The 25,930-nt window shown below is 44.5% G+C and overlaps 3 protein-coding genes across 4 annotated transcripts; 2 read left to right on the forward strand and 1 right to left on the reverse strand.

Moving 5' to 3' along the window:
- Positions 1–5,685: 5,685 nt before the first annotated feature.
- Positions 5,686–11,162, forward strand: ldhba (lactate dehydrogenase Ba). 2 transcript variants are annotated; one of them, XM_035528480.1, is made up of 9 exons: positions 6,272–6,358; positions 6,637–6,770; positions 8,037–8,168; positions 8,308–8,425; positions 8,512–8,685; positions 8,775–8,948; positions 9,617–9,734; positions 10,133–10,256; positions 10,603–11,162. In XM_035528480.1, exons 3-9 carry the CDS (start codon positions 8,040–8,042, stop codon positions 10,768–10,770), a joined length of 1,005 nt encoding a protein of 334 aa, XP_035384373.1. In that variant the 5' UTR covers positions 6,272–6,358; positions 6,637–6,770; positions 8,037–8,039; the 3' UTR covers positions 10,771–11,162. The 2 variants fall into 2 exon arrangements, with proteins under 2 accessions (XP_026882450.2, XP_035384373.1); XM_027026649.2 differs by lacking the exon at positions 6,637–6,770 and having other exon boundaries at positions 5,686–6,358.
- Positions 11,163–11,286: 124 nt separating this feature from the next.
- On the reverse strand, positions 11,287–11,979 carry kiss2 (kisspeptin 2). The gene is made up of 2 exons (XM_035528481.1): positions 11,849–11,979; positions 11,287–11,774 (listed from the first exon to the last, which is right to left on the reverse strand). Exons 1-2 carry the CDS (start codon positions 11,955–11,957, stop codon positions 11,488–11,490), a joined length of 396 nt encoding a protein of 131 aa, XP_035384374.1. The 5' UTR covers positions 11,958–11,979; the 3' UTR covers positions 11,287–11,487.
- A 1,190-nt stretch (positions 11,980–13,169) lies between these two features.
- gys2 (glycogen synthase 2) lies at positions 13,170–25,719 on the forward strand. Its single transcript, XM_027026645.2, has 16 exons — positions 13,170–13,290; positions 14,078–14,259; positions 15,445–15,636; positions 15,761–15,946; positions 17,079–17,223; positions 17,665–17,782; positions 17,960–18,080; positions 18,437–18,543; positions 19,023–19,082; positions 19,478–19,556; positions 20,537–20,650; positions 20,870–20,996; positions 21,154–21,249; positions 21,806–21,969; positions 22,239–22,319; positions 25,466–25,719. The coding sequence occupies exons 1-16, from the start codon at positions 13,170–13,172 to the stop codon at positions 25,670–25,672; spliced, it is 2,100 nt and encodes a 699-aa protein (XP_026882446.2). The 3' UTR covers positions 25,673–25,719.
- Positions 25,720–25,930: the final 211 nt, after the last annotated feature.

A 25,930-nucleotide genomic window follows, 5' to 3' on the forward strand; every position in this document is an offset into this window, starting at 1 on the left:
ATTCTGATGGTCCAAAGGTGTTCAGCACACTGATCAAAACTTCTCTTGATTTCTAAGATTGCATCTCTTGCAAGAAACCCAACACAGAAATCCTGCAGTAATACATGAGGAGGAATTGGTGATAACGGATCCTTTTATGCTATTTTACAACCAATGTGTAAGAGAGTGATTGTTTCCCTGAAGTAATGTTGGCAAACCTCCTATTTTAAGACAAAAAGACAGCGCATGTTGAAACTCTAAAGGCGACAGTGATCACACAATCCTGGAGTGAGAGGATGCTGGACAAATCCTGGAAGCCTTGCTGAGTTCCTTAATTGAACATCAGTCTTCTGACCTGCAGGGTTTGGCTTCACATATCTCAGAATAAACATGTTCCAAAACTGGTTGGTGTCATAGAACAGGACTTTTAGATAGCAAGTGAAATGGGGAGAGAATTGAACAGAAACCCTAGTACTTATTGTCTGGTATTGTTTGTTACACTTATCATTGTCTGTTAGAAGTTATATATATTTTGTACTTCTAGGGATCAGCATTCATCCCTGTATTTCTACAGTATTCTAGTTCATTGGTATGTTGGACTCTAACCTACTGTACTGTACTAGAATGTATTCTACCAGTAAATGACAAAGTACTTTTTAAAGTCGCTCTGAATAAGAGCGTCTGCCAAATGCTGCAAATGTAAAAATCATCCGCCACCCCACACTAACTAGCAAAATAAATACACATTTTCTGTTATGGTTTGTTGTATTTTATGTTGGAGCAGGAGTGAAGATTCTGTCTGTGTGTGCAGGAATGAATCGACTTGTAGGCTGCGAGAAGGGATTAGTACTCTGGAATCTTCCATTAGGACTGTTGCTTAAAGCCAGTCTGGATAGTAGACTTTCCCAGCGCAACTGCAGCGTGTGTTTCAAACATGGAATCATTACGTATGCACTTCTTTATTTCCTTACAGTCGGAGTTGCCACCACAGACAAAACGTGGCGTGCATGCGAGTCAAAACAAACACCCAGTCCGCTTGGTTTAATACTTGTGTTTTAACTTTAGTTTTGCCGATGTTTGAGAACTTTGGTTCATTTTCTGGGAGAAGCCGCCCGTCCGGTCGAGTATTCGAGCGCTCCCCTCGTATGCTCGCGCAGCTACTGAACACGTGAACGATGCAGCACGAAACATCACCGCTAAACCGCGCCGGCTGTGCAGCGTTAGGCCTTCACTACAGCGTCCTGGCTTTTCCCACAGATTGCCTATTAAAACTATAATATAAATATATAATATAAATACATATATAATATAAAACCATATTCAATCATATTCTCTTTGACTCTGCATGTAACTGTTGAATAACCATTTGACGTTATTTAGAGAGAACATCTTGTATTTCTCCATCTACCTTAGTGTGTGTGTGTGTGTGTGTGTGTTTACATAAATCTTAAGAAGACTCCAGGTCAGTAGCTGCAGTGTACTGTAGTAAGAGATGTAGAGATTCAAAACTAGTAAAGTACACAGAGTTCCCAGAGAAACAGAGGTCCTTCAACAGCCGTGCAAGCAAAGTGCTTCTGAAGTAGTAGTAGGATTAGCCAGTTTATATATACATAAGTTAATTTTGAATATATATATATATATATATATATATATATATATATATATATATATATATATATACACATACATATAAACACATGAACCAGAGTATTAGGTCTACCTTTATAGTAGCAGGTTGGACTCCCTCTTGCCTCCAGAACCACCTTGATTCTTTGTACTACAGATTCAACAAAGCGCTGGAAACATCCCTCATCATATTCATCAGACCAAGCAACGTTTTTCCAATCTTCTGTGGTCCAGCTTTGGTTAGTCTGTGTGATCTGTAGCTTCAGGTGACAGGGGTGTCCCGCGTACAGAGATGCTCGTTTGTGTGTGTCGCTTGTAACGCGTCGTTATTTGACTTACCGTTACCTTTTTATCCGCTCGAGTCAGTCGACAAAGCTGCTGCCATGTGATTGGCTGATTAGATATTTGTGTTGCGCAATTGAACAGGTGTACTTAATAAAGTGTACGACGAGAGAGAGAGAAAGCGAGAGAGTGAATGAGTGAAGTACAGTGAAATTGCAGTGAAGTACACAAGGTTTCAATAGAAACACGCTTCGACAGAAGTCCTTCATAAGCTGTGCAAACAAAGTTTGTCATAAATTTGTAAAACTTATTTAATTTACACAAAGAACACAAAAACGCGAAGAGCCAACAGCTGTGTTTTTTTCTTGTCTTTCTTCATCGTTTTGCACTGTAATGCAGAACATTTGAGCGTGAAAGGCGGGAGGTCAGAGTGCTCGTCGTTTTCTCGGTCCTGTTTTTTTTCCTAATCGATGTCTGAGTAGCGTGTAAAAGGCCCGCAGCCCGTAGTAGTCGCTGCTCGGTTTCCACAAATGGAGTTTATCCGAGCGTGGAAGCGCCGAGGTCGTCTGATTCGCGTCCGTCTTTGTGCGTGTGTGAATCCGTGCATGTGTGTGCGCTCGTGTGTGCTTGAGTTCACGGGACTTTTAGGCACTAATGGAGATATGCATGCGTCACGCCGTTCAGCGAAAAAGCATGATATGTGAATCATGCGAAATTGTGCGTGACTATTGGTGTCATTATAATCCATTTCGTTCGTCTAGTTAATGCAGTTTTCAGCCGGGACTGCGGGACTGTGTCGAGCCCAGTTCTGAGAAATGGGTTCCGTTAACGCTCCCTAATTCTCAACCTCGTCCTCTGTTCCTGGATCTGATGGTTTGGGGTCAGAGGGTGTATAGCGAGCTGTCCCTCGCGCGCGTTTCGCGGCCCTCCCTTTGAATTACATAGTTTCATGTGTAGTCCACCTCAATTCCGTGGAAAAATACTTGCTTTTCCACCTAATGTATTGCGATTTATTCGCCTCTGAGTTCTGTATTAGTTTCCGCTTCGGTTTTGCAGACCCTGTCATATGGATTGTGCAGACTTAAAATTGCGATCTCGTGTCTGTGGTAGAGTGGATGTGACCCTCGCGCTCTCCGAAGCGTCTGCGCTCACTGGTCCTACGAGCTGCTTTTACACACAGAACTTACACACTTACAGCCTCCACAGATAGTGGAAATGTCTCCGGTCTCAAATTCCGAGAGACATCTGGGGTGTTAATAACCCCCCTCACCCACCCCCCTCCCTTTATGATAGAGGTCCCTGTGAACTAGACGCAGTGTTCCTTTGCGGTCTCACAGGAATATGAATCGTTTGGTGCATGCAAGTAATATATCATTCAAATGGGGCAACCAGTGTCGTGTTGTGCTTTGCATGAATCTAACTAGACAGACATAAATCTGACCTTAGTCACGTAACTTGGATTAGTACGTCAAAGTTCATATTACCATTTAATATATTATCATTACCATGTAGTTTATTTCTCTATTAACTACATGCTATCTTGACTATGCTTTTATTGTTTTTATTATTCGTGTGTTTTGTACTGCCTCAGAGTCGCAATATGTATTAATGGATTGATAATATAGCAATATATTGATCATTTATATTATAAAAGTTTATATGCGTGATGGAGGATAGACAGGTATGAGCGCACACTGTCCCACGTGTTCTTCTGAGTTTACACACAGCTCACTCCCTGATCCCGCCCCCTCATGGAGAACAAATGGAGCTGACTTTAAGATGCTCTCTGATTGGCCACTGTTTAGCTGGGTTCGCAGGATTGAGGTCACTGATTAGTAGTACTGTGAGTGAGGACGCTGAGGGGTTGCACTGGGGTTATTCCAGTTGTGTTCACCATTCATGTCAAGACTTCTAATTTGTATGTTTGGTTTGTTGTTTTCGCAGTGCAGGGTTTAAAACTCTACTGCGAGGGGGTCAGAACTTGACTATTCTCTAGGTGAATTTCCTATTAACAGCATTCTGAGGTTACTGTGTTGTGTTGTTATATGTACTGTTATGTAGCTTTGATGAGTGTACGTAACTGCTTATAAGTCAATGTGGTTTACATCCAGCTACACGACTTCGGGATGTTTTGTTTGTGTGTGTGTGTGTGTGTGTGTGTGTGAACTTTCTTTACTCAGAGAAAACTTTGCATCATGTTACAGACTAGATCTGTCTGTTTTGAAGACTAGAACGTGTCACTCACTTTGCAGTTACTGAGGCAGCATTAACAAACAATAGTGTAATTCATCTGTATTAAATACAGAATACCAACAGTACACATATAGCATCATTGTGTATACTGTGCATGTTATTGGCTACATAATTACTTTTTTTTGTTTGTTTTTTTGCACAATCCCATCTTTCTATGATTCACTCAATTTCTCGATTTTTTAAAATTGTCTTAAACACTGGGTTTCTGTCGTTCATTGATGACTGTTCTTGCGTCTTATTGGCTGCATTAGAAGGTGGAGCTGAATCCCCATTGGCCCCCCTCGTCCGTGTGAGGGATTATTGGTACAGTTGTGTTTAAGAGGTGTGTGGGTAACATGGCATGTTGCTTAGGTGACTCAGCAATTTCAGCTTCGTTACTATAGCTACAAGGATTTCTGGGCTTGGACATGGTTTCATAAAGGGCATGCCTCACACCAAATTCATGAACACCAAAATTCATGACAAGTATCTTGAAATAAGAATCTGTGTTTGTCTAAAGCTAGGATCGGTGGAATGCGCCATGTCGGAGCCCCCCCCCCTGTTTGCCAAGTTATTGATGGCCTGATTGCGTAACTCAAACATAGTATCTTACAAAGCACATATTTAACCGCACATTCAAAACAAACAGACAATCTCTGAGTCCACAGAGAGGTGGCGGTGATCTGGCACTTCGAAACGTCGCCATCACAGTTATCCCCACTTCTCCTTTAGTTTTTGTCCTTTGCAGGAGTGAGAGTGGTCACCCTCCCAGCTGTGGAGAGGTGAGGTGGATTCCATGCCTATTTCTGGAACTCTTTCAGTGTTTTCCTGGATTTGTCCCAGTTACATGGGTCACTAAAATAAGTCCCCCTTCGGCTGTCCAAGCCTGTCCTGCCTGGAGCAGAAAATGTGCTCCCAGACACTGCGCACTGTTTTAGGTCTTCATTTGCACTGGTTAAACGTGGTAACAACAGCTGCATTGGGTGCAGATTAATAATAATAAATTCAATTTAGACAGCACATTTCACAGACACAAGGTCGCTTTACAATGACAGTGGAAAAAAAAAAAAAAAAGATTAGCAGTAAATGCTACAGAAACCATTTCAGAGCAATTGCTAATGTACCACTTGAATGTTGTAAACTACTTGGGGGAATGAGACGCTATGTTTCTTCTCCCCCCCCGACACACACCCACCCACACCCACGTTAGGCTAAGCTCCAGCGGGGTAGGTACTTGAGTACTCGTTCATTAAAACAACTGTTCAGCCAAGAACATGGTTGTTGATCGGTCCTCAAACCAGTCAATACATGATCAGAAGAGGGACATGTCTAAATCCGCACGCGAGGACGCCTTCCTTCCCCCTTTAGGTCTTTATTCCTCCGTTTGTGCACGCAATGCGCAGGTTCTCAGAGAAGGCGTGGAGCGTGTCATCATCTCAAGGTCACTTTGGGTGGGGGGAAAGAGACTCGACCAAAGATCGTGTTAAAATTAGACATACAAAGGTCTAAATTCGTTTCTCTATTATTATTATTATTATTATTATTATTACTACTACTACACTTCATCGTGTTAGTCACGTTATCTTAAAAAAAAAAAAATCTTTATTACCACAGGTGTAGGAGTAGAACTAATAATAAAAAGTAAATCCGTTTAAAGGAATTCATATTTAGTTTAAATCTACACCACAACTGCACTACAAATACTGATGTACACAATACGGGTTTAATCCAGGCCATCTGTCAAAGCCGTTCACTTTGCTCATCAGTCCATCTAAGCGTCATATTCCCAGCCTAAACGTTTTTGTAGGTTGTATAGAAGCACTACCTTAAATTAAACTACCAGGGATTAAAATTACCCCATAAAGACAAGTGAATGTTTTTAAACGGATAATAACAGTGTTCAGGCAGCAGCCAATGCCCACAGAATGAAACCAAACTTTACAAGCGATCTGCCATCACAGCAAACAGGTTTTTCCATCTTCACCAGGTGCGTTCGTGCCGCCGCTGATATGCTCCACATGGCATTTCGGGGTGTGCAGCGTCGGGTGTCCTCGGGCTCAACGTGTTCTGCGCTCCACGCATGCGGAGTTTACGTGCTTGCGGAAGCTGCGGAATCGCCCCAAGCCTGCGCCCGTGCTCCTTCACTGCCTCTGCTGCCTGCAGACAAGCAGTGTGCTCCTGGCAGAAAACCTGCATTTACACAACCCAGGACAAGACCAAATTAAAAACTCCAACGAATGTACGTACTAGAAATGTTTATCCTAATTTATATTAATTTCTCTTATTTCTTTAATGTTTCTATAGGCTTTTGGTACAGTTGGCTATTCCAAAAAGCCCTCATGGCTGACTATGTAGAGTAGTTGTAGTACATTTCGGATACGTATTTAAAACTGCACGTCTTGGGTGTGGCTTTAAACCCACCTTGACAGCGTGTATCCGCGCTTCCTCTTCGCCATACACTGTACGATAAGAGTTTCAACGCTGTGCATTTACGCTGCTGAAATATACGACCTGTAGCTCAGGTACAGGAACCGGACATCTTTCCCTGTTTCTTTGAACCTCTCTGAAGTTGAACAACGTGCGATGTGTCCGGTCCGCGCAAACGAGAGCGACTTAAACCTGACTTAAACTTGACGCTGGACAGAAAACAGGTGAGACGCACGTAAAGGTGAAAGCGGAGAAGTTCAAGATGTCGGCAGTGTTGGCAAAGCACTGATAGCGCAGCCACTACACCGTCAAGGGCGCCTTAAGGACGGTTGCCTTACCGTAGGTACAGGCCTCAGAATAGATGCTGCTAGGTGATGTGTGAGGCTGATTCATAATTACTATTTTTACTTATTTAAGGAATGAAGTAGGCCTTAGTCGTCCTGACATCTGGCATAAGTGCCTGCGAGATATGTGGCACTTTGAATTTTAACGTCGTTTAAGAAAATGTGTACTTGCAAAACAGAATGTTACTTAAGACTAGAGCTACAAAAACGTTCGCACGCCAGAGGGTTCAGTTTAATAGTTCTGATGTCCCCTCAGTGAAAATGGCTTGGTTTGGACCACTTTAAAGGCACAGTGTTGAGGGGCATACACTCAATTAACAGGACTCTCCTAATTATATTTTGTAGACCTTACCGATAGAGGGCGGGGCCACGCAACTGGCAGATTCCACTCACCTGTGCCTTGTTCCCCCATTGCCTTATTGCTCTTTAATAGTAAAGCAGGTGGTTGGAGACTAGAAACTTGCCGTAGTTCTGCTGCAAGAGTCATGGAACTGGTGTTGTTCTTTTCTGGTTTTGCTTTTGATTCTTCTGGTCTTCCAAGTAAGGGGAAATAAAAGCTGGCAGGTTTTCCTGTATCCTGGGTGTGGGATGTTCCCTCCTGCCCTGTCTCCTGTTGTTTGTCCCTGTGTAATGGAAGAGGGGTGTTGGTGTCATGTGTTTAACAGGCCTAATGATTCCTTTTGGTTTTTATTTAGTCATGAAGATGACTTCCAGTGTGTTTCTCATTTACTGTTTAATACACTGTTTTTACTGTCTCTAATTAAAATTGACTTGGTTTTCTGTTGTTCCTACTTAGAATATTTTAATGTTGTGACTTGGTCTGTGTAACTTTTTTTTTTTTCTTCTTTTTTTTTTCTTTTTTCTCTTTTTAATAAAGATGAATATCTGACATTTTCCACCATTAATGAAAGGCAGTGATTGATGGTTTTGAAGAATAGCCTTGGGGAGAGTTGTTCCTGCCACTGTTCTAGAGGTGCCTCTCCTAAGTGGGAGGTGCTTATGCAGCCTGAGTCATTTTTCATTGGTGCTTTTGGGTGTGAAGAATAACTTGTTTTGCTAGTCGTGTGGGTGTGTGGTGGCTTTTTTATTTTTATTTTTATTTTTTTAAAGGTATAAGGATCTTATTTAACAGCTTTGTCTCTGCAGATCATGGCCTCAGTCATGGAGAAACTCCTTACTCCTGTGGCCAGTGATGCCTGCGAGTTGCCCACCAACAAGGTGACTGTGGTGGGTGTAGGTCAGGTGGGCATGGCCTGTGCAGTCAGCATCCTGCTCCGGGTAAGGACCTGTGTGCACACTGCTCACATGACCCCCTTCCCTTCAGGACTTTGCCTATAGATTTTGAATGTCTTTTTTTGGGGGGGTGACCTTTCCAGTCCCCCCCCCCAATTTCTCATTTTCTCGCTCTCCTCTTCAGGATCTATGTGAGGAGCTTGCACTGGTCGATGTGATTGAAGACAAGCTGAAAGGAGAGATGATGGACCTGCAGCACGGCAGCCTCTTCCTGAAGACCCACAAGATCACTGCTGACAAAGGTGAGGCACTGCCTGCCTCTCTGTCCAGGTCATGATGACTGGGAAGATTGGATGAGTGCTTCAGTCGACGTGTGTGTCTGTCTCAGACTACTCGGTCACCGCGAACTCTCGCATCGTGGTGGTGACAGCGGGGGTCCGCCAGCAGGAGGGCGAGAGCCGACTCAACCTGGTGCAGAGAAACGTGAACATCTTCAAGCACATCATCCCTCAGCTGGTGAAGTACAGTCCCCACTGCGTCCTTGTCGTGGTGTCTAACCCAGGTGAAGGGACGATCTGTCCGGGGATGGCTCTCTCCTGCCTCCTGTGAGACTGCTCGTGTCTAAATGCGTCTCCGCTTCTCCCTCTGCAGTGGATGTCCTGACCTACGTGACGTGGAAACTGAGCGGGCTGCCCAAGCACCGCGTCATTGGCAGTGGCACCAACCTGGACTCTGCCCGCTTCCGCTTCCTCATGGCCAAGAAGCTGGGCATCCATACCAGCAGCTTCAACGGCTTCATCCTGGGCGAGCATGGAGACTCCAGCGGTAAGATGCTGGCCTGGACCCTGGACACCTGGCTTACAGCAGTGGTGGTAGTGACGACGTGCTGTGTATACGGAACGGCTGTTCTGTGCTGTTTTTAGAAAAATGTCACACTGCTCACTCCACCTCTGTGACCATGGAAAGCTCCCATGCATCAAGCACCGATAAGGTTACGACTAAACTTTCTTTCAGATGTTGATGTTTGTTGGCTTGTAGTCAGTTTCAGTGGTGATACTTCTGTAGTTGGGCTACAGGCCAAACTGGTGTAGAATGGAAGGGGGTGGGGTGTGGATAAAGGGTTCTGCACACTTTATGACCTGTTGCATTAATCCTGCCAATTTAAGTTAAGATGTTCATGTGCTCAGCACTAGGGCCTCTTCTAGTCTTTTGGTTTTGGTGTTCTAATCATTCAAATGATCCAAGATTCAGCAGCTTTTGCAAGGGGAGTAAATTAAACCTTAATGCTGTCTTGAAATGTACGCTGACGCGAGACGAGCCTGTCAGAGCTGGGTGCGCGTGTGTCTCTCTCGCAGCTGGATCATGTCACGTGCTCCAAATGCCTGCTAAGGTTTTTGAACTGGTGCTAATGGAAGCTTGTGGTGACCAGCTTGGCCTTACACTACACTTGTAAGTCCATATTAAGGGTCACTGTTGTGGTGTGTCTTGTGCAGTGCCTGTGTGGAGTGGCACCAATGTGGCTGGAGTCAACCTGCAGAGTCTCAATCCTGCCATTGGTACCGAGAAAGATGGTGAGAACTGGAAGGAGGTACACAAGATGGTGGTGGACAGGTAGAGTAAGCCCCACACCTGTGCACAGCATGGTAGACTGATATCCTCTGTATTAGGTAACCGTACAGGAGACACCAGACACTGAATAGCCCTTGAAATGCACATGGTCTCTGTGCTCAGCCTGTACTAATGCATTCTAGAACACTGATTGCTGAATTCCACCTCTCTGTATAAAGCAGACTGGGTGACTGGTTTCGCATAAAAGACGTTTCCTCCTTTTGTGAATGCCGAGTTCCTTTTGTTATACATGTTGAGCTCTTCCTTCAGGGTTTTTTTTTTTTTTTGGGCATGCATGAGTTGTTCCTCTGCTTTGACACTTGAGTATCCACCACTACACAAAGCAAACCTTTTAAGTTCTGTGAAAAAGTTGTGGAAATTCAAAGTTTCTCCTCTTGCAGTGCCTATGAAGTCATTAAGCTCAAGGGCTACACTAACTGGGCCATTGGCCTGAGTGTGGCCGATCTGACTGAGAGCTTGGTGAGGAACCTGGGAAGAGTCCATCCAGTCTCCACCATGGTGAAGGTGAGGGACCAGTGCCTGCTGGCTGGGTGTTGCATTGTCACAGAATTTCCAGAGGAGGCGTGGGGGGGGGGGGGGGGGTACTACACTCATTGGTGAAGCCTGAGCAGGAACCCTGCAGGAACTTTGTGCTGGTGTCCTCCAGCATGGCACCCTGGCCCCCCAGAGCAATTGGACCCTGAGTGTCTCACTGGATACAGTACAGTTTGTGTAGCTCTACTCTGGGTGAAGCTACTGGCTATAAACTTGTTGCAGACCTGATTCTTACTTGTTCAGCATGGCTTGCAGTATAGAGTTTGGCATGGTCATTATTTTAGTATGTCACAGCCCTATTGTTACATCTCTGCAGGGGATGTACGGTATTGGGAATGAGGTGTACCTGAGCCTGCCCTGTGTGCTAAACAGCGGTGGAGTGGCCAGTGTGGTCAACATGACCCCGACTGACCAGGAGGTGGCCCAGCTCAAGAAGAGTGCAGATACCCTCTGGAGCATTCAAAAGGACCTTAAAGACCTGTAACGCCTCCCTGTAGCAGCCACAACGCTCATGCTCCACCCAGCCGTCTCGCACATGCAAACTATGTACACACACACACGGGGTGGTGGTGGTGGTCCAAGTTGGTAATATGGCTAAAACCTGAATTCACATTCCTTTGCAATTTCTCATAAGGTGTCAAAGTCCAGGTGGGGCATTTTTACATTTGCAGTGGACCACAGGGGGGCTCCTGCTTCTACCCTGTTGTGAATAATGCTGTTGTGTCTTTTACAGTAGTTTTTTGTTTGTCTCCCCCCCCTTGTTACAGCAATTAAGACTAATCAACGATGTGGCTCCTATTTTTAAAAGGGAAAATGACTGTCAAGCGTGATTGTGTTGCAAATGCAAAATGAACGTTAAATAAACATTGAACCAAATGTCCTTGTGAGTTCGATCAGAGAAGCTCGTGAGTTTAATCCGAATTGTCTCCCTCTTGTGGTTCAAAAAGTACATGAACACCTCGCTAGGTTTAACAGTCTACCCAAGAATAAGTCATTGTCAAACAATACAAAACGTTTACTGTACATACAACGACACACAAACGACGTACCGTAAGTCACACACGGTTGTTCATTAAATGCGCGAGAACATTCCGAAACATAGGCAATTGCACGTGGTTTAATAGGCAGTGGTGGCGTGGTTGCTCAGGACCGGGAGGCCGCTGATAAATCCAGGTGAAGATGCGTAAAATTAGCAGCCTCTTCATGACGCCTCCTCCAGGTCTCTCGCAGAAAGTAGAAGTGGCAGCAGCCTGCTGGTTCTCAATCGGTCACTGTCCGATTTTAAACGTCGGTCTCGTTTTCCAAACCTCAGTCCAAATGGATTGTAGTTAAACTTACTGCGTGTTAACCGGGGCTTGCAAGAAACATCGCTCTCCACGTCTTTCTCCTTCAGAAAGAAGCAAAGACTCGCGTCTTCAGAGGGGTCGAGCTCGTGAACGTCTCTTTGTTCCATTATGGGATAGACTCTGAATCCAATCGGTGCAAAATCTAAAATAAACAAATGGTGTAGCTACAGCCATAGTAACTTTTTAAATGTAAAATTAGTTTTACATGTCTCTTACCTGGTATATGGGTGTGCGCGGGGGCTCCCGTGTCTTTGGGAAGTGTTGTCGTTGATCCGTACGGGACAGTCAGTGCCGACATGAACACGATCAACGCCTGGACTTTCATGGTGCTGGATAGCGACGCGTATCCCTGCTCTTATGTCTGACTGTAAATGACTGATGCGAGCTTCGCTGAATATATAGCCTTGTAGCGAACCCTCACGCGAGGGGGGAGGGGGGGCGTTCATTCTGACGTCCGGCAAGTGTTCGGAACTCTTACCTTCGGATAGACTGGATGGGCTATAGTCTCGGTTCTTCAGTTCAGCTGCATGCCGATGCCAAATGATCCCATTAGGATCGTTCAATTCCCCGATACCGCACTCTGGGTCCGTAAGCGCGTGACCGTGGAGAGCTGGATGCGTTTTTATGCACGGCCCAGATGCCCTACACGCGCTTACCTTCCAAACAACAAGCGACTGCTTTGTGAAAGAATTTGGTAGTGTATGGGATCGATAATAAACGCTGGATTTTCCCTTCATGGTTTGTATCTAAAATGTAACTAATCAAATGCAAAATTAAGCGTTCCCTTTTAATAATTAAGAACCTAATCATTTCTTTTTTAGGCATTCGTACAGATTAGTTTGTATTCTTTCTGTATCTCCTTAATTCCAAGAACCCCAGCTACCATAATTACCATAATTATTATATATCGTATTATAGGGAAACTATGCCAAAATAAACTATAGAGGGTGTTAACGCAATAATTTTCTTATGTTAAATCCCTTATTAAAATAATGGTGACATTATACGAGAGCACTATACTGAGTCACTGACCACTTATTTTCCTTTGTTTTGTGTAGTTTAGGCGTTTGTCCCCAGGACGTCCGACAACTCATAATGCAGCGTGCCATACATTGCTAATTTACAATTTGTATAAAAAAGGTGAAGCCTTAAAGCTGTAAAACATTTGGTTAAGATGCGCTGAGTATACCTGAATACGCGATGCTCCTTTGTGAAACACGTATCCTAACGTCGGTGAAGTTCAGGCGCGCGCTTATCCAGTGCGCAAGTATGTGATGATTTTCCTTTTTCTTTCTTTTTTTTTTTTTTTTTTTTTTTTTTTTTTTTTTTTGCAGTTGCGCGCGCTCTGGAGTTTAGGAGGTGAACCCTTGTCCGCAAGCGCGACAGTGCAAACATTCTGTCCAGACCACCTTGTGTTTGGTAGCACCTGTTCAACCTGGGGCCGCACTAACCGCTCCTCGAGCCTGTCTACAGCCGCGGATCTCCTGCCGTTGAGCATTGTGTTTCGTGTGGAACATAAACCGATTTTTTCCCCACCATGCCCTTGTCAAGATCGTTGTCGATGAGCTCCTTGAGCGGTCTTCCGTTATGGGAGGAGGAACCGTTACCCATCGAGGATCTACTGCTATTCGAAATCGCGTGGGAAGTAACCAACAAAGGTGAACGGGCGCGTGAGAGGTTTCTCTTTGATCTTCCTTTAAGTGTAATTTTAGATGTAAACCTACTAAACATGTGAGTAATTATTCTGATTCTATTAATCCCAACATATCAAGTATTATTACAGTTGATAGAATTTGCATAATCTGCCATGTCACAAGACCCTGCTTATGGAGTAGCTGTCTGAGAAGTACACAGAAAAAGACAAAAAACCAAAACGATTAATTAAGATTAATCGTCTCAAAGAGCAGGGTTAATCTCCAGCTGAATGAGTATTCACTCCAAACTCCTCAAAGCCGTGCATGGTTTTGACATGAAAGGGAATATCTTTGCACGCTGTGAACAAATATTGAAATGCACAGAGTGCAACTAAACTTACTTTAGTTAAATATTAAACAGCAGATTTTTGAGACACATCTTTTTTTTTCCCCGTGGAAAGAGCAAGCATTTAAAAAAAAGTTTTGTTTGTACAGCCTCAGAGATCGTGTGCATGCGAGATAAAACCGTCGGTTGCAGAGGTTCATAAATTCAGTCTCCCTAAAAGCATCGTGACTCAAACATGCTAAGATTTTAGAGCAGGTTTCAGGCTGAACACTGTCTCCCTCATTTAACAGTGATGGTGGGATGCTCATGGAAACAGAGTCCCGTTTCGCTGGCCCCTGCGCTCCCCATACCTTTGCAAAGCGAAATCCTAAAAGTCGTCCCAAAGGAAAATAAATTTATTTGAAATCCCTTTTCTTCCTCCCCTGTCTGTGTGTGTCCCCTCCCCGTCTGCTCCCTATGTGCCAGTGGGTGGAATATACACCGTGCTCCAGACCAAGGCCAAGGTGACGGTAGATGAGTGGGGGGAGAATTACTTCATGATGGGGCCGTATTACGAGCACAACTTCAAGACACAGGTGGAGCAGTGTGAGCCTCCCACTGCCGCCATTAAAACCGCCATTGACTCCATCGTCAACAGCGGGTGTCAGGTGAGACATTTAGCATCACACAGTGAACGACTGAGAACACGCCAGCACACGTGGTTACGCACGGGGATTTGAGCACACGCAGTTATACACGTGTCTGCTGGTGATTTTTGTGGCAAGATGACATAACACCTTTATGAAAGATTTTTGCTAGCACAAAGTTATTACACGTTTATAGGTTGAAATTACATTATGTTTCTGGTATGTTCGAGGTCCCCCCCCCCCCCCCCCCCCCCTTATGGAAATACAGTAGAAACTACCCCCTGTTTAATGTAGGTATAGTACAAACTACATCCATTAACACCTGCTCTTTAATGCACGAGTCATTTTTTGTTTGCTTTTTAATTAATGTTACATTAGATGTGCGTTAGTCATCGGGTTTCCGCTGCTAGCTTAATGGTATTTTCACTAGCGTGTCAATGTGATGTCATGTTGGACAGTTGTAACAGACATCCAAAATACTTAATTTCTTTACTCTCATGTTGGAGATACACAAACTTCAGCAACATTCTTTGACACGGAGGTCCTCTCTCGCAAATAGCGGTCGATAATGGTATTAAACATTCAATCTTTCCGTCTCAAACTGAGCTCTAGGTTCTACAGCAGCAACACTCCCAGGTGCTAGTGGTTCGGAGTCACAATGGCACGTTTGAAAAAATATAGAATATGTGAGAACTATTGCCGATTTAAACTACTAATGCATGCTTTGTGGGGACATTCAAAGAGGGCTCAAACAGGCCTAACGACGTCCATGCTACAAAGTACAAAAACAAAGCAATATAAGTTGTATTTTGTCCAATGAGTAGACGCACTACTCTAAAAGTTGTTTGTATGCTGTTGTGGGACCTTATGTAGACTTATGTACGTTTCAGTGACGCTTACGGATACTGGCCTTGATTCTTTTGTTTGCCGGGCAATGTATGTCCTTTAGAACAACTTTGCTTTGAATACATACTTACTGTGGCCAGTAGAGGGCAGTCAGAGACCCCTAAAGCCTGCTACACCTGTTGGCCATGGACTTAAAACACCTCAACCAGGTCCAGCAACATGCCGGAAGGATGCATGGACGGAAAATAATTTATGATAGTGTGACATGGGACTAAATAAGATGATTTAGCATAGACTGTATTCATGCTACCCTGTGCCTTTGAGAACATTAGCTTGGACCCGTGTGTGTGCCTGCGGCAGGTGCGTTTCGGCCGTTGGCTCATTGAGGGGAGTCCCTATGTGATCCTCTTCGATATTGGAGCGGCTGCGTGGAATCTGGACCGCTGGAAGGGGGATCTGTGGGCCGCGTGTTCCGTCGGGCTGCCCTACCACGACCGAGACGCCAACGACTCACTCATTTTCGGATCGCTCGTGACCTGGTTCTTCAAGGAGGTGGGAGACTTTGTTTGTTTGTGTGTTTTTTGCAAAGATAACTGAGAATAAGTCACAACGCAGAACTGCTAGGATGGCGATGCAGAAGTGCTGCGGACACCCTGAGGCATCTCTCTGTCCGTAGCTAACCGAGCAACTTCGTGACAAGCCCAACGTCATCGCTCATTTCCACGAGTGGCAGGCAGGGGCGGGGCTTGTGCTCAGCCGCGCCCGTAAGATTCCCATGGCAACCATCTTCACGACGCATGCTACTCTCCTAGGGCGGTACCTTTGTGCTGGAAACGCGGATTTTTACAACAATCTGGATAAGGTGAACCAAAGTACTTAAACACACACACACACACACACACACACGCACGTATTACATGTCACATCTTTTTTTCCATTTTAAATGAAGTGGTATCATACAGTTTATTCCACAGTGAACCACTTGGACTGTTAATGAAGTCAAAATAATTTTTCCTGCATGTATTGTAATGCAGTTTCAATTTTAAAAAATCATAAGACAAAAATACAGAATGTGTTCTTTTGGAGTCTTTTTAATCAAAAATGTAATTAAAATGATGACAGCCAGGAGTGTTTAGACCTTACTAGTTCAAAGCGTTACCTGCTTGCCAAAATGCTTAATAGGCCGTGAACAAAAACCTGGGAGCATTTGCCTGTGCAGTGATAATTGGTTGTGGAGTACTGTGCATAAGGTCATCGGATCCTAAAGGTCATTCGGTTAGCCTGAAGGCTAATTGACAGTGATTGGAAGCAGACACTCGTGCTTGCTGAGTGGAGACCTGCTTCACCTGTGAACTGATGGGTGGAGGTGAAGATCCAGTTCAAACCAGTTTCTCTTCAGTACCAGAAACATGAAAGTAGTCTTTCACCACTTGTGGGTTCATCCTGCCCTCAGAGAAACAGGTGAAGAACAAAATGTAAGGGGACTAGTAAAAAGAGAACTATAGTGATGCATGAAACACTAGCTTGGTGTTTTTTCCACAACACTTATAGGTCAAATCAAACCAAAATGCATTTGTATAGCGATTTTTACAACAGCAGCTTTACAAATGTCAGAGTCCAAGCCCCCAGTGAGCAAGCCAAGGGCAACAGTGGTGAGGAAAAACACCTTAGAGCATGAGGAAGAAACCTTGAGAGGAACCAAGACTCAAAGGGGGGGCCATCCTCCTCTGGCCAACAGTGGTCACCACAATAATAACAATGTTTTAAAAATGGAAAAATAAGCAATTAATTACAGGTGGCTCTGCATTATTAAAATATCAACCAGCATTTGGTCAGATTTGCCCTTGGAAACAGGAAGGTGGTGAACTGTGGCAGAGGGGATCGCAGTGAGGGTCCGCGTACTGAGTGACTCCAGGTGGGGGGTGCTTGGACTGTACTTTACTGTGCGATGCGTGCTAACTCTGGTGTTGCATGTTTGTGTTTGTGTGTCTCAGTTCGATATCGACCGGGAAGCGGGAGAGAGGCAGATTTACCACCGTTACTGCCTGGAGAGAGCAGCCGTGCACTGCTCGCACGTTTTCACCACCGTGTCCCAGATCACGGCCGTGGAAGCCGACCACATGCTTCACAGGAAACCAGGTGGGCTGGAACGTCGCATCGCCAGGAGTCCTCTGTGTGTGTCCTGCCACTACACTGGCTGATTACAAGCAAACAGTACTGCATCTCTAAAACATTCCCTAAGAAGATCCAGGAAACCAGGCACACTGAAACCTAACAGGTGGCAATCCCCCCCAAAAAATGGAGATACCAGAGTTCTGCATCCCTCACTTACAGAGCAGGGTAGATGTACAGAAATTCTGCAGAATCCTGTGTTACCACATAGTTGTGAGTTGATATCAGAATAAATGTACCTATTGTGCGCCAAACCTGTATGAATAATACTTACACGTGTACTGATTGACTTCAGCATCATCTTTCTTATCTGAGTGCTGTTTTCCTGCAGTTATCCCTTGCGGTGAGGAAGGCATGCTGTGCTCTCTCTGTCTGTCTGTCTCTTGTGCCTGCCTGTCCTCTGTGCAGATGTGGTTACACCAAATGGATTGAATGTGAAGAAGTTTTCAGCCATGCACGAGTTCCAGAACCTGCATTCTCTGAACAAAGTCAAGCTGCAGGAGTTCATTAGGGGTCACTTTTACGGGTACAGCCTCCCTATCGCCACACGTACACACTGTGATGAGCCAGGAGCCACATTTTACAAGCCCCAATGTCTGTGACACAATTTAGCAAAAGAAGTGCTGGAAGCCTCGTGGAAGTATTCTGGTGTTGGAACGCCACGCAACCTGTATGTTGATGATGTGTCTCCTTCTGCTGGCAGCCACCTGGACTTCAATCTGGAGAAAAGCCTTTTTTTCTTCATCGCAGGCCGGTACGAGTTCTCCAACAAGGGAGCTGATGTCTTCCTGGAATCTTTAGCCAGACTAAATTACTTGCTTAGGGTACAGTTCTTTCTCAGAACACGCACTCTGCGCGCACACACACACACACTGCACAGAATGCCCTGGCCCTAATAACATCTTCAGGTTTTGCCACAAACGTTTGCATAAAATGCGGAATGTTGGGTAAATAAGCACAACATTTAAAAACGTATATTTGAACATAATGTGCTAAACCTTATGTAGTACCTCATAATGGGTAATACTTGCCCACAAATACTTGCATAGGATTTAAGTATTTAGTGCAATACATTAAGAAGTATATGATTTTTACATCATACACAAGTTTAATTTCTTTGCTTCCTTGTGTTTCTGTGTGGAAAACAGTGCAAAGCTTTGTGTGTTTGTGTGTCTGTCAGGTGCGAAAGAGTGACACAACCATAATAGTTTTCTTCATCATGCCAGCGAAGACTAACAACTTTAATGTGGAGAGTCTTAAAGGCCAGGCAGTACGCAAGCAGCTGTGGTATGTCTTCACACGCAGGGACCCTGTATAGGTATCAATACAATCCCCTATCCATACAGCCCTACTGCTCACGTATCAATACAGCTATGTATCAATACAACTATACAGCCCTGTATCAGTACAGCCCTATATCAATACAGCCATACTGCCCCATATCAATACAGCCATACTGCCCCATATCAATACAGCCATACAGCCCCGTATCAATACAGCCATACAGCCCCGTATCAGTACAGCCATACTGCCCCGTATCAATACAGTCATACTGCCCCGTATCAGTACAACCCTGTATTCCTGCTTTAACAGCTACAGATTAGCCCCAGTGTACATTAGCTCAACCCCATCAGATCCATAATTTGGATTACACTCTAGCTCACTCTGGTTCACTCTGTAGGTGTTAATCTGTCCTTTTGTGCAGGACCACTGATGTGTGATTTGCCCTTTTTGAGTGTCACTGATGTTTCTGCTCTTTTCTGCAGGGACACCGTCCAAGCTGTGAAGGAGAAGTTTGGCAAACATCTTTATGAGGCCTTGCTAAGGTAGGAATGCTCATAAGAGAGAGCTGAAAATGCTGAAAGTCTCGTGACCTCTGACCTCCACATGGGTGCGTAACCTCTGACCTCCGTATGGGTGTGTGACCTCTGACCTCCATGTGGGTGTGTGACCTTTGACCTCCATGTGGGTGCACGCCCTCTGACCTCCGTGTGGGTGCGTGACCTCTGACCTCTGTGTGGGTGTACGCCCTCTGAATGTCTGCTGGAGGGGCTGAAGGCAACGAAACTGCACATAACACCATCAGCGTTGATGGTTGTTGACATATTTATGGTGATGCAGTGTGATGTCAATTGGTCAGTTCAGTCAGATGCCAGTCTTGGTGAGGTCAATAGAAAAGGTGTGTGTGTGTGTGTGTGTGTGTGTGTGTGTGTATTTACAGGGGCGAGATCCCAGACATGAACAAAATCCTGGACAGGGATGACTTCACCATAATGAAGAGGGCCATATATGCAACACAGGTCAGACTTCCTGCCTCCAACAGGGACGTTTATGTCTGTGAGATGATGGCCAGGGCAGTGTCTCTCAGGCCTTGTGCATTTATCTGAGTTCATAGGCATTTTCTCTATACCTCTTGGCTTGAGAAATTCTGTCTACACTCATTTAACGATCTTGAGATGGTGTGAGATGATTATGTGTCCAGAGACGGAGAGTGTGTGGTTTAAAAACGAAAGTTGTCTTCCACCTTCCATTCATTCATGCTTCTCATGCTGGTGTTTTTTATGAATGAGCTGCACCAGCTGGGGTGGGGGTGGTGGTGAGGTAGTGGATAGGTGGTGGGAGGATGTGGGGAGTTGCAGGGCTACAGCGTGTTTTGTGCAGCCTTTCGGCATCAGTGATGGAATCCCCAGAATCGTTCTCGGTTTTGTGGACTGTGACTAATTGAACTCTCAAATATGAGTCAATACATTGAATGTTTTACTCTGACAAATATCTCCTCTGCTCAATATCAACGCTACCACCACTTGATTAAGATTTATTTTTCTATCAATATTTTGGGATGTTAAAGGCTGAGGTTTATTGCTAATGCTTGCATAGGTGCATCTGTAATGCTTGCAGGGCATCTGTAAAGACCAGGGAAATTAATGCACCTAACCGGGCTAAGACTCACATATCTAAACTCTGCCCTGCCATAGCCTTATCAACGCTAATAATGACTGAAATCTTTAGAGGCCAGTTAGGCTGGAATTATGCAAATGAAACCAACCTGACTGGTCTCCGTTGGCTTTAACTTTATTACCTTTAGGATTTTTGGCCCTCTCTTGTGCCTGTCTGGGATGAGTATGTTTGATGAAACCCCACTCCTTGGATTCTCTGAGGATGATGGGAAAATGTCTCATGGACCAGTGCCACTATTGATTGCCATTTTTTATCTCAACATGTATTCCTGCCCCCCTCAACACCACACCCCCCACACACACACACACACCCACACACACAGAGACATTCCCTCCCTCCAGTGACTACTCACAACATGCTGGACGACTCTTCTGACCCCATCCTGAGCAACATCCGCCGGATTGGCCTCTTCAACAGCCGCAATGACAGAGTCAAGGTACGTCCCTGCAACTCAGGGAGTCAGAGGACCAAACTTCTAAATTGCTCTTTTACAATTACAATTTCCTGCAGGTTTGATTTACTTTGATGTGGTTCCTGATGCGAAATGCATGCACTGCATCCATCTCCATAGTAACGGAACATGTGTGCTAGCGTGAGCAGCTCTTCATGGACTTGTTGATGACAACTTTGTTTTTCTCGCGCTTCTGCGACGCAGATTGTGTTCCATCCAGAGTTTCTCTCCTCCACCAGTCCTCTGCTGCCCATGGACTACGAGGAGTTTGTCCGTGGCTGTCACTTAGGAGTGTTTCCATCCTACTATGAGCCCTGGGGATACACACCAGGTTATACACACACGTTCTTTTACATAACCTAGCTATATAACTCACCATTAGCTGCACCAAATGAGACACACTGTAATATTGATAAATATGTCATTTACTCTGTATCGGACAAATGCTGAAAATGTAAACACTTGCACTGTGTAATCCTCACGGTCAGGGGAGTGTACGGTGATGGGTATTCCAAGTGTAACCACTAACCTCTCTGGGTTTGGCTGCTTTATGGAGGAACATGTGTCGGACCCCTCAGCCTATGGTGAGTGCCAGTAACTTTATATTTAAAAAGCCTGATGAAAACGGATCTCTGTCGTAATGTAAAAATTAGTAATAATTTGACCAATTAATTTGGTCACAGAAAATATAACTGCACACTACTCGAGTGATGTCAGATGTTAAACTCATGATACAGAAACTTGTGTAGTTTCTCACATTTGGCTTTAGTGTGAATTAAAAGTTGCCCTGTAGTCATGTTAAGAAACTTTCTCACCCTGTCAGGTGTGTAGGTGAAAGAGCCCTGGGGCCCCCAGAGCTGGGCCCAGTCTGCCTGTCTTTCATCAGAGCACTTGTGCTGCTGCAGTTCCTCTCCCTATATACCCTGTTGACATGTTTTAAGCTCTGCCCACTTTATTAGAAACACCTACCTTGCGCTTGCACTCGTTGGCCACCGTGCTATACACGCGTTTCTTACAAGTGCACTTATGCAGGTACATCTAAGGCACAAGTGTTATCTGTTTACAGCCCTAACCACGTCTCGGGTTATCTCATGGAAAGGCAGAGTTGCGTAATGTCATGATCATTTCCTCGCCACACAGGAATCTACATCGTGGACCGGCGCTTCCGTTCAGCGGACGAGTCATGCAACCAGCTGACCCAGTTCATGTTCTCGTTCTGCCAGCAGTCCCGCCGGCAGCGTATCATCCAACGGAACCGCACCGAGCGGCTCTCAGACCTGCTGGACTGGCGCTACCTGGGCCGGGTGAGGACCAGGTTCTTCCAGTGTCCGTCGTCTGCCTCGTCCAGGTCTTGTTAGACTAAAGGGATTTTACTGGCCTTAGAAACCAAATGCTCCTTTAGCGCAGAAAACCTCATGCTTCTGCATGTTCACAGTTATCATCAGTACTGACAGCATCATCAGTTAGGGTGTTTTTGTCTTGTTTTGACATTGTTTTGTCTTGACAAGTCTGTCTGTTGTGTTTGTGTTGTCTTCACAAGTCTGTTGTCTTTGTGCTCTTCCTGTGTCTTCAGTTCTACATGCATGCTCGGCACCTGGCCCTTAGCAGAGCGTTTCCTGAACAATTCAAACTGAATTCTCTGGCAGTTCCGCCGGTAAGCACCTCTATACCCACCTCCTCCCCCACGATCCAGGGCTTCATGTTCTATCTTAAAAAGAAGCAGCTACTCTCCAACCCAGATTCTGACCACATTCTCCTAGAAAGCTACTTCAAAAAATTAGTACTCCTCAACAGAAGCATCACAGAACATTTTAGCACCATTTAGGGGTGACTAATGTGTAAACGCCGGCAATATAATAACCATGACAACGGTAAAACCTTATTCTTTAGGAAGACTGTAACTAAGGCTAAATTAACAGATATGTGCCAGAGGATGGACAGAAGAAAGGAGGGGTTATAACCCTAACAGGTGTTACATGGAGGGGTTATAATCCTTACAGGTGTTACATGGAGGGGTTATAACCCTAACAGGTGTTACATGGAGGGGTTGTAATCCTTACAGGTGTTACATGGAGGGGTTGTAATCCTAACAGGTGTGACATGGAAGGGTTAAAATCCTAACAGGTGTGACATGGAAAGGTTAAAATCCTAACAGGTGTTAGGTAGAGGGGTTGTAATTCTAACAGGTGTTACGTGGAGGGGTTGTAATCCTAACACATGATGTGTTCCAGATCAGCATAGGTCACTCAGCTTTTGGCCTACGTAAAGACTTTTGCCATCCAAGTATGGGCACTTGTGCCCGGACCTTCTCTGTTCCTTTTTTATGTTTATTTCAGGTGTAGAGGGTTTTAAACCCATATAGTGCCACGTACATTTAAGCATGGTGTTCTGGTCTTTCAGCACCACACGGTGTGGACAGCACCAAGTACATCAGATGGCCTGTAAATAAATGACATTTACAACACTCCTCAGACGCTCTTATTCAGAGCGTACATCAGTAGGAGGTGTGATCCCTTGGCATTCGAACCAATAACCCAATACTCGGCCTGATATTACCCTTTTCATTTAACACTTATTTTTATTCATTGCATAATAAAAAATGTTGTTAATTATCCTTGACATTTGTAATTACTGATATTAAATATTGTATTTTTATGTGTACTTATTATGGATTACAGTTATTTGCATTGTCCTGAACTATGTCTTAACTGAGAACTATGACTAGGCCATGTGTTCCTGGAATTTATTGAATTACTTTCACTCTGTTTGAGGTAACTACACTCAGATATTATAGCCTACATGTATGATACAGGGTTTTAAAATGTGTTATTCTGTTTGGTGGACATCTTCTCTGTTTCACGACTCGGTTGATTCCTCCACAAAATGAACTTTATGAACTTTCCTCTTTTTGTGGCCAAGTGCTGTGGTCACATGGCCACTTAATTGACTCTTATTACCGCAACGTAACATCGAAAACTACAGACCAAGTCTGAATGGGTAGGAATATGATCACTTCTCTGTGCTAAACGCTAGGACTGATGTAGGAAGATGAAGTCATTAGCACAGAGTCAGTTCTTCGGGATATCATGCTGAACCATCGTATCAGGCTTGAAGCTCAGTACCTTTGTCATTTCCTGGGCTAGAGGATGTGCCTGGACTGCTACACATCAATAACTAACTAAACAGAAGTGTCTGTGCAGTCCTCTGCGGCTGGGTGCATGAACAGTGCCTGGAAAACTAGTAAGCGCAAGCCGACGCACAAAATCTAGGCTACTTCCATGCGCTAAGATGCTTGACCACTGTCAAAAACTGTCTGGATACTATTAGGCCTACATTTTAGCCCCAAGGCAACAGCTAGTTTGGTTTAATGTCTATTGTCTTGTCAGCAACCCAGATTCTTAGACAAGTGCCCGTATGTGTCAGCAGCGATCCGTTATAGCGCCTCCTATTGACACTGAACGGTGTTGACGTTTCCAGCTACAGTATCTGTACATTTGTAAGGCTTCTGTCATATATAGCAAGGCAGTTGTGTAATTTATGTTTAGGCCGGCGGTAAACTATATAGTTATGTCTTAATTGATTCTTTTAATTAAGTAGATTCCTTTAATTGATACAATTACTACGTGTATAATGCAGTTATGTACATTGCATATTTTCTGGGAGACCACTAAAACTTTCAAAAATTCAAACATAATTATATGCTTCGTAATATTATATTAGTATCACTAGTAAACATAAAGTTAAATAACATGCTTCCTGTCCATGAGAATGTGTAAGGATATATCCAGATATTAAGTCCTGCCCATGAGTTAAGCAGACCGTAGCCACGTCTGGTATTGCTTGGCTATGACAGAAAAACGTTCCCCACCATCCTTTCCTCTCATCTTCTGCACTCACCTCATTTCGAGGAAACATTGCTTCCCGCACTGTTCTTATCTGAACATGTGGAGTGCGGGTCTCCCCAATAGTCTAACGACCATCAGTCCAGCCTTCTGCGTTGAGGGTTTTGGTAAAGGCACACTAGTCTTATCTGCCAAAATGATTCTAATACCAATATAAAGGTTTCTTTTTGTTTTAATACATTTTTAGTCTGTTACTCAGATAAAATTATTTTTCATTTTTTAATCTTTTTGATTTTATTTAGCTATTGTGATTATAGCTTCAAATTAAATCTCGTGACCTGTAGGCGATTCTTTACCACTCGTGATATGAATGTGGAACTGTATGGACTTGACACAGACTTAAGAGTCTGTTAACAAGCAAGAGTTGTTTAATATTTTTAATATTTTCACATAGACCTAAATATTGCATTTAGAGTTGTGCATTGGGGTTTATCTCTTGTATTATTTGAAAAGAATTCCTGAACTTTTTTCTCTCATTCTTTCTTGGTTTAATTGGCACAGTAACATTTAGATAAGAAGACGACTATTCATCTGATCTCTCGCGCGCTCTCTCTCCCTTGTGTACACACACACACACACACACACACACACACACCCTAATCAACAGCTCTATTCCTACCCAGCCAGCTAGCCAACGTGGTTGTCCTGATCTTCGCCGTTTTCTACGTGGCTAAACGACACACAAACGGCCTCTGTTTCACGTACCACTGGTCTGCAACTCTTCCCCATGGAGATAGTTCTGGTCATGCCAAATGCATACCCACCATCCCCCCCCCCTCTATTATGTTCCCATTTTATGGACATCTCTAATGTAACTGTAATGTTACTGGTGTGTGAGGGGTTTCATACTTGACGCACTTCAGATGTCGGTCACTTAAAAGTCTGCACGTCTTTCCAGACCCAAGGATTCCGCTACCCTCGCCCCTCCTCGGTGCCGCCCTCTCCGTCTGCCTCCCTCCACTCCACACCCCACCACAGTGACGCTGAGGATGAGGATGATCATGAACCCTATGATGAAGAGGAGGAGGCGGAGAAGGACAGACTGAACATCAAGGCACCCTTCACGCTAGGGGCCGTACCGGAGGGGCGGAAGAAGCTCCCTTGACAGAACGTGAATTAGAATCCCTTCCCCGCCTCCTGCCGGTAACCCCGCCTCCTGCTGCGTTTGCTGTCCACACTCGTACCAGCACGCTAGGCTGGCTCCTGCTGCCTCGTGTGTTAATCTCGGCTTGTGCTGTATCTGCCTCACAGTCTGGCGTTGAAAGAGTGAAATAGATCCTTTCAGATGTGTAGCTTGTGTGTCTCTTGTTTTTACGGTTGTGTAATGAGTAAGGTTGTGTGTGGTACAAACCGGGGCACTACA

This window comes from Electrophorus electricus, chromosome 7 (genome assembly GCF_013358815.1).
Source record: "Electrophorus electricus isolate fEleEle1 chromosome 7, fEleEle1.pri, whole genome shotgun sequence".
NCBI classification, from domain to species: domain Eukaryota; kingdom Metazoa; phylum Chordata; class Actinopteri; order Gymnotiformes; family Gymnotidae; genus Electrophorus; species Electrophorus electricus.